Source organism: Frankliniella occidentalis, unplaced genomic scaffold (assembly GCF_000697945.3).
Source record: "Frankliniella occidentalis isolate FOCC.00 unplaced genomic scaffold, Focc_3.1 Scaffold76, whole genome shotgun sequence".
In the NCBI taxonomy this organism is placed as follows: domain Eukaryota; kingdom Metazoa; phylum Arthropoda; class Insecta; order Thysanoptera; family Thripidae; genus Frankliniella; species Frankliniella occidentalis.
Window position 1 is genome coordinate 341,978 of NW_026267206.1, and position 7,429 is coordinate 349,406.

Consider the following 7,429-nt stretch of genomic DNA (forward strand, 5'->3'; position numbering starts at 1 on the left):
CAAGACTGTTATGTCGACGAATCCCTCACTCCATTTAAAATTGGTTTCCCGGAGACTGGTCTGTAGAGGTTACGAGCGTTGCCAGCCGTGTGAACTTGGCTGCCACGCTGAACTGAGGGTAGGTGGTACCTTTTGCCTTTGCCTTTTCTCTCATGACCCTATGGACGAGTGTTCGAAGGACCACAAAGATGTCTGGTCCTGGTCTGACTGCTGGATCCATCTGCCTCTATGAAACGTTATTGTGATGATAAGTTAAGTAATACTTTCACTGTGAATTAAAAGGTCAATTTTCTTCCACACAATCTCTTTTGTCGTCACAACCAGAAACAGTTGCATTCCAATATTATTCAATACACGCAGGGGCGTCTACTCTACGCCCCCCCTCCCCCCGGGAGGGGAAGAGGGGCATTCAAAGGTGATAATACAAGGGTTTGGCTCTGTCCGACAGATAGCTTCACTAACGAGTTATTCACATATCTTGGAGTAGTTCCGTTACTTCAGTTAAGACTTTGTAGTACTAGACTGACTTCAAAGCAGGTTAGTAGGAAAACTGCATGTCGTCGGGGGGTTCGGGGTTCGGCAGGCTTTAACTACATGTCCTGACTAAATCACGAACGTAGTGGCATACCCATGCCTAGAGGAATGGACAATAATTTTTTTTTTTTAAATAATGACACTTTCAAGTATTATATATTTTTTTATTAAAAGCAATTATCACATTACAATGAAAGAAGTGAGGTGCGTGAGTTAAATTCTGAGCAAGGCACACCTCATACAACAATCTATACTACAATCATAATAATTTAGAACATTCTGTTTCAAAATTCGGTAACTTTATTGAAATAGTTGCCTTGCACTGTGACATAACTTTTTTTCAATCTGATACAATTGCTTATAGAAATTACTTTTTTTGATGTTATAATTACTGGCAGTCTTTTACTGTGATAATCTTATTAAGATGAGGATTGCAATAAACAAATAATAAACAATTACATTTATCAATTACATTTAGCCCTAACATTTCCTTAATTTCTTTACTCCACTCTCTCACATAAAATGTACAATCACAGTATTGGGCAAATTAGGGAATCCTCCTTCAACAACAACAACAAAATAAAATACGTATTTCATAATCCTCTACAGTATTAAATACAAGAATAGGATCGGTAGTGCGGGGAGGGTTACAAACAAATATTATTAGGTCAGTTTGATTTTAGAATACGTTATTTTAGGGGATTCCTGGGTCTCCCTGGCACCACCGAGAAATATTTACAAAATTAATTAAGATCACTATCACATACAGATTGGGCGCAAATCCTCCGGCGGCTCCTAGACAAATGGGCAAAGCAGCTACGGCATACTACTAAAGATGACAAAGAAAAGAGCGGAGAAACGAGTTCTTGATGATATAAATGTTTAATTTTCAAGAGGCAGAAAAAGAAAATGCATTAAAGAAAGGGTAGACCCTCCACCTCTGCTAACAGTGAATCCCTCATAATCAGTGAAACGATAACACTAGTCTCCTTGCTGCTGCCATAGCCGACGGAGGAGGAGCATTCGCCCGGGAACCAGGTTCGACGCGCCGTTCCCAGAGCACTGACGAGCAGGTCAGGTTTTCCGCTGTTGTTGAAAACGTGGGTGGCACCTGCGTCGCCATGCGTCGACCGCGGTTCCATGGCGAGGGGGTGAGGTCCGGGTACACCTCGCCCCCTCGCTAAGCCGGAAGTGGAGGTGGCGGCGGGGGCAGGCGGGGAGTGGAGCGGACTCTGTTCATCAGGACCCGCCACCCAGCTGCCACGCCTCCCCGCCGCCAACCGCACCCCGGCGCTGTTGGGGTGGTGCCCTGGCAAAGGCCACCGGTGTGTGCGTACACTACAACTCACTCATTCGAAACAGAGAAATAAATACCCCTAAATTTAGACGACTCACTCGCAAACTACAATGATGGCACTACTAGTCCGGGATGGCTGTCGCCCAACGGCATCGCCCCAGCGCGGGCTCGGCGCCACGCGCGGGAACGCGAAAGTCTTGATAGAGTCTTCATCTCCTTACACATACACACTCACACACTCACACACACTCACATTGGCACACTTATTCACATACACATTCACTCTCATTCACGTCAGTATTTGGTTTGGTTACGAGAGGTAGTCGGGCGAGGGCTCGGCCACGGGCTCGGGCGTGGTGAAGAGCGGGTTGGGGAACTCGGGCGGGTGGGGCAGCGGCCCCTGCGCCCTCGGCCTCCGCCTCCACGCCATGAGCCAGCAGCTCACGGCCACGGCCACGGCCACCAGCGCGAGCAGCGCCGTCAGCACCAGCGCGATGATGAAGCCGATCATGGACACGCAGATGTCCTCCACCTGCTGCGTCTCTGGCGCTGCAGGAGAGAAAGGGGACGCCGTGGTGAGGACAGTGTTCAAAGCAGAACGGAAATCTACCGACAGCACGCGGTGGAGGTCCTGCTCACCTTCAGTGGGATCGACGAAGCGCTCCTCGCGCCTCTCGAAGGTGAGGATGGCGTTGGACTGGATGGTGATCTCCTCGCGCAGCTGACCCTCGAACACGGACTCGGCCACGTCCACGGCCGTCGTGTTGGGGTTGTCGCCGATCTCTCTTCTCCTACGCCTGCCGTACGCGTTCAGGTCCCTGCAGTTCACCTGTGGGAAACACACAACGGTCAGCTTTCTGCAGCCGGGCGCCTGTCGGTCCGCCGGGTAGGCAAGCCCGCCACGCTGAGCTGCTCGACAGGCGGGCCTACCCCCCGGGCGCTCCGCTCCCACGCCAGGCACGCGCACTCACCGGCTGGCACTTTCCGAAGCACACGCGGATGTTGCACTGGAAGCGGATGTTGTCGCTGCTCGGGAACTTGAAGGCGTTGAAGCTGGCCAGGAGCGACATGGTCTCGGCGCTGTGCTCCCACTCCCCGAAGATGGACGGGTCCGTGGCGCAGCCGTTCTCGTCCGTCACGATGTACTCGTTCTCCACGTTGTCCTCCATGGTCTTGGCGACGCAGCTGCGCGCGAAGCCGCCGTAGATGCTGGACGGCTGCACGTCCACCTGCAGCATGAGGTTGTCGCCGATCTCGGCCGAGTTGATCTCCTGGCCGGTGTGCGTCACGATGCGCATGATGCAGGTGGGCGGCGGGCCCGTGTTGGCGATGGTGCCCGCCGTCGTCAGCATGGACACGTTGAAGCCCAGCGTCACGTTCTGCTCGCCCGTCGCGTACACGCACTTGATGTGGTACGCCTGGGCCTTGTACGTGACGAGCTTGGGGTGCTTCTGGATCACCAGCACGAAGCTTGCTTGTCCCTAAATATGAGGAAGCGGTCGGTTATAGAGGTAGTCCTGGGTGAGCTGGAAGGTAACCACGGTGGTGATGGTGAAGGTACTTACGTTGACGTGCGTGAGGCCACAGGTACCGAACTGCACCTTGAACAGCTCGGTCCTGGGCGTCGAGTCGTGCGGCAGCGTCACCACGCGCCGGCAGTTCTCGTCCTTGGAGTGGCCCTTGACGTACAGGACGCCGTTGAAGCCGCGCTCCGTGATGTGGATCTCGACCTGCACGCCGTCGGAGAGGCACGATACGACCATGTCCGGCGGCGGGAAGTCTGTCCGCAGGGTCGTCGGCGGTGCTGTAGGGAGAAAGAGAAGGACATTAGACCATGTCTCGGACACACAAGCCAGGCCGGCCGGAAGCTCAGCGGAGCGGATACTCACTGCAGTTGATGTACGGGTCGCCCGTGTAGCCGGTGATGCACTGGCAGACGGCCTGGTGGCGCGTCGCGTTGCACAGCGCGTGCACGCCGCAGCGCTTGATGAGGCACGGGTCCTCGCACGTCCGCGTCTCCAGGTTGCAGTAGCGGTCGTCGGCGCAGTCGTCGTTGGACGAGCACTCGGGCACCTCGACGAGGACGCAGAAGCCCTGCGCGTTGAGGCGGTAGCCGTGCTCGGGCGGGCACACGCAGTTGCCGCGCTCGTCGATGACCATGCCGCGCTCCAGCGCGCACACGCAGCGGCCGCGCTCGTCCACGCGCAGCCCGTCCTCCTCGCGGCACGGCACGCACACGTCGTCCTCGTTGAACGCGTAGCCCGGCGGGCACACGCAGTTGCCGCTGTCGTCGCGCACCAGGCCCTTGTCGGTCGGGCAGCGCTTGATCTTGTCGCACTGCACGATGGCGTTGCCCTGGTAGCCGGGCAGGCACTCGCACACCATGGTCCTGATGGGCTGCGTGTCGAACACCTTGCACTCGGCGTTGACGCCGCAGGGCTCGGTGATGTTGCACGGGTTGACGCACTCCTCGTTGATGCAGGCCGTCTGCGACGGGCAGTCGAAGTCGCCGCGGCAGGCCACGTCCACCTTGGCGCATCCCCGGCCCAGGTCGCCGACAAAGCCGGGCGGGCAGGAGCAGTCCACCTGGTGGTTGTAGACCTTGCACTCGGCGGGCGCCTGGCACGGGTTGGCGGCCGCGCACGGGTTGGCGCACTCGGCGTTGATGCACGCGCGGTCCGACGGGCAGTCGGAGCTGCTCCTGCAGCCCACGAGCACGCACGCGATCTCCGGGTTGCCGCTGAGGCCCGGCGGGCACTCGCAGACGGCGCGATGGTTGGCGCCGTAGCAGGTGGCCTGCGTGCCGCACGAGCTGCCGTCGGCCGCGCACACCGCCACGCACTGGCGGTCCGCGCACACGTGCTGGCCCGAGCAGTCGTCGTCGCTGCGGCAGCCGATGCGCGTGCACTCGATGTCCGGGTTGCCGTCGTAGCCCTCCTTGCACGCGCACACGGGCTTGTGGTCGCGGATCAGGCACTCGGCGTTGGGCCCGCAGTTGCACGGGTTGCGGCAGAGGCCGTTGACGCAGGCGCGGTCCGCGGGGCAGTCCGAGTCGGCGGCGCACTCGACGCTCACGAGCGGCGGCGTCGCCTTGCAGGTGCCACTGCCGCTGCTCACGTAGCCCGGCGGGCACACGCACAGCAGCGTGCGCACGGGGTTCGTGTCCACCACCTGGCACTGGCTGGGCTGCCTGCACGGCTGCAGCACGGCGCACGGCTCCTGGCAGCGCGCGTTCAGACACGCCAGCCTGCTGGGGCAGTCCGCGTCCACCTGGCACTCGGGTCGCGGCTCGGGCCGGCAGCCCACGTAGGGGTTGCCCACCAGCCCGGGCGGGCAGCGGCACACGGCCAGGTGGTTCTGCACACGGCACTCGGCGCGCGGCGCGCACGGGTGCTCGTACACGCACGGGCTGATGCACTGCGCGTTGACGCAGGCGCGGTCCGTGGGGCAGTCGTTGTTGGTCCGGCAGCCGACCACGTGGCACCGCTCCCTGGGGTTGCCGCGGTAGCCGCTCAGGCAGCGACACTCGGCGCGGTTGGCGTACGCGTAGCACTCGGCGTTGGCGCCGCACGGCTCGCCCACCAGGCAGGGGTTCACGCAGTTTCCGTTGACGCATGATTTGTCAGACTCGCACTCCGAATCGCTGCGGCAGCCCACTGCAACGAGAAAAACAATCGCGTTCAGTTCGATGTGTCTTGCGCCGGGGATCGGTATTGCGTTGCCGACCCATCGACTACTCACCGGCTCGGCAGGCAATGTTGGGGTTGCCCTCGAAGCCCTCGCGGCACGAGCAGATGGGCCGGTGGTTGCGCACGAGACAGTCGGCGTCCACGCCGCAGTCGCACGGGTTGCGGCACATTCGGTTGATGCAGGTCTCGTCGTTGGGGCAGTCGTCGTCCTTGGTGCAGCCCGGGGGCTTGGGAAGAGTCACTGCGAGAGAGAGAGGTAGAGGATCGGATCAGATGAACAGGGAGAGGAGGGGCACGTCGCCGATCGGGAGCGAGGTGCAGACGCGCCACTTACCAGGTTTGCACTCGCCGCGGTTGTCCGGCACCCAGCCCTCCGGACACACGCACGTCATGGTCCTGACGGGCACGCTGTCCAGCACGCTGCACTGCGCGGTGGGCGCGCACGGCACCAGCTCGCGGCACGGCTCCACGCACTTCTGGTTGATGCAGGCGAGCCTGCTGGGGCAGTCCGGGTCGGCGCGGCACTCGGGCGCGGCGGGCGTGGGCGGCGGCGCGCGCTCGCAGTGCGCCATCGGGTTGCCGACGGGCAGGTGCTCGGGGCAGCGGCAGCCGGCCACGTGGTTCGTCACGAAGCAGATGGCGTTGGCGGCGCACGGCGACGCGGCGCACGGGTTGACGCAGTGCTCGCTCACGCACGCCCGGTTGTTGGGGCAGTCGTCGTCCACGCGGCACTCGGCGCGCACGCACCGGTCCAGCGGGTTGCCGTGGTAGCCGGCCGGGCAGCGGCAGTTGGCGCGGTGGTTCTCACCGAAGCACTCGGCGTTGGGCGCGCACGGATCGCCCACGATGCACGGGTTGAGGCACTCGCCGTTGTAGCACTGCTTGGTGTTGGGGCACTCGCTGTCCGACTGGCAGCCCACTGCGAGCACAAGAGAAGATAAGTCTACTGAAGCTGCAAATGACGCTGACGTGCAGCAGCAGGCGTTGGTGTACTTACGTTTGACACATCCGATCTGTGGGTTGCCGGAGTAGCCGGGCTTGCAGTAGCACACCGGGTAGTGGCTCGTGACCTGGCACTCGGCGTTGGGTCCGCAGTTGCACGGGCTGACGCAGAGGCGGTTGACGCACGACTCGCTGGGCGCGCACTCCGAGTTGGAGGTGCAGCCCACGGTCGCCTCTGCAGGTGGCCGGCAGCCCGTGGTCGGGTTGCCCTCGAAGCCGGCGGGGCATCTGCACACGGGCCGGTGCTGGTCCGCGTGGCAGAAGGCTCCCAGCGCGCACGCGCCCTCGTCCGAGCAAGGGTTGACGCACAGCTGGTTGCGGCACGAGCGGTCCGAGGGGCAGTCGTCGTCCCGGAGGCACTCCGCTGGCGGAGGCAGCGCGGGGATGCGGGGTTCTGCAAGGCAGGCAGGGGGCACACCATGAGGACTTGTCACACATATTGATCAAGGGGACACTTCTGAAACTTTACTCACGGATGGTGCACTCGATGTGCGGGTTGCCGACGTAGCCGGGCGGGCACGAGCAGACTGCGCGGTGGCGTTGCGAGTCGCACTGCGCGTTGACGCCGCACTGGTCGACGCGGCAGGCCAGCTGGCAGCTGCCCTGCTCGCAGCGGTCCGGGTCGCGGCAGTCGCCGTCGACGCGGCACTGCGGCTGCGCCTGCGCGATGGGGCTGCAGCGGCCGTCCTTGGAGGCGATGGTGTCGGCCGGGCAGACGCACACCACGGTGCGAAGCGGCAGCGTGTCCGTCACGCGGCACTCCTGCGCCGGCGAGCACACGGCCGACACGGCGCACGGGTTCTGGCACCGGTTCTGCAGGCACGAGCGCTGCGACGGGCAGTCCGCGTCCTGGGTGCACTCGGGCAGCTCCAGCGTCGGCGGCACCTTGGCACCTGAGCGGCGCGCG

The 7,429-nt window shown here is 61.6% G+C and overlaps 1 protein-coding gene across 1 annotated transcript in view; it reads right to left on the reverse strand.

Annotated features, from left to right (window-relative positions):
- Positions 1 to 684: 684 nt before the first annotated feature.
- The window catches only part of LOC113204179 (uncharacterized), a 194,435-nt gene continuing 187,690 nt past the window's right edge, over positions 685 to 7,429 (reverse strand). Inside the window, 9 exon segments of the mRNA XM_052268795.1 lie at positions 685 to 2,380; positions 2,471 to 2,660; positions 2,803 to 3,312; positions 3,397 to 3,635; positions 3,721 to 5,487; positions 5,573 to 5,761; positions 5,855 to 6,439; positions 6,518 to 6,916; positions 6,996 to 7,415. Of these exon segments, the coding sequence (XP_052124755.1) occupies positions 2,142 to 2,380; positions 2,471 to 2,660; positions 2,803 to 3,312; positions 3,397 to 3,635; positions 3,721 to 5,487; positions 5,573 to 5,761; positions 5,855 to 6,439; positions 6,518 to 6,916; positions 6,996 to 7,415 (4,538 nt within the window). The 3' untranslated portion in view covers positions 685 to 2,141.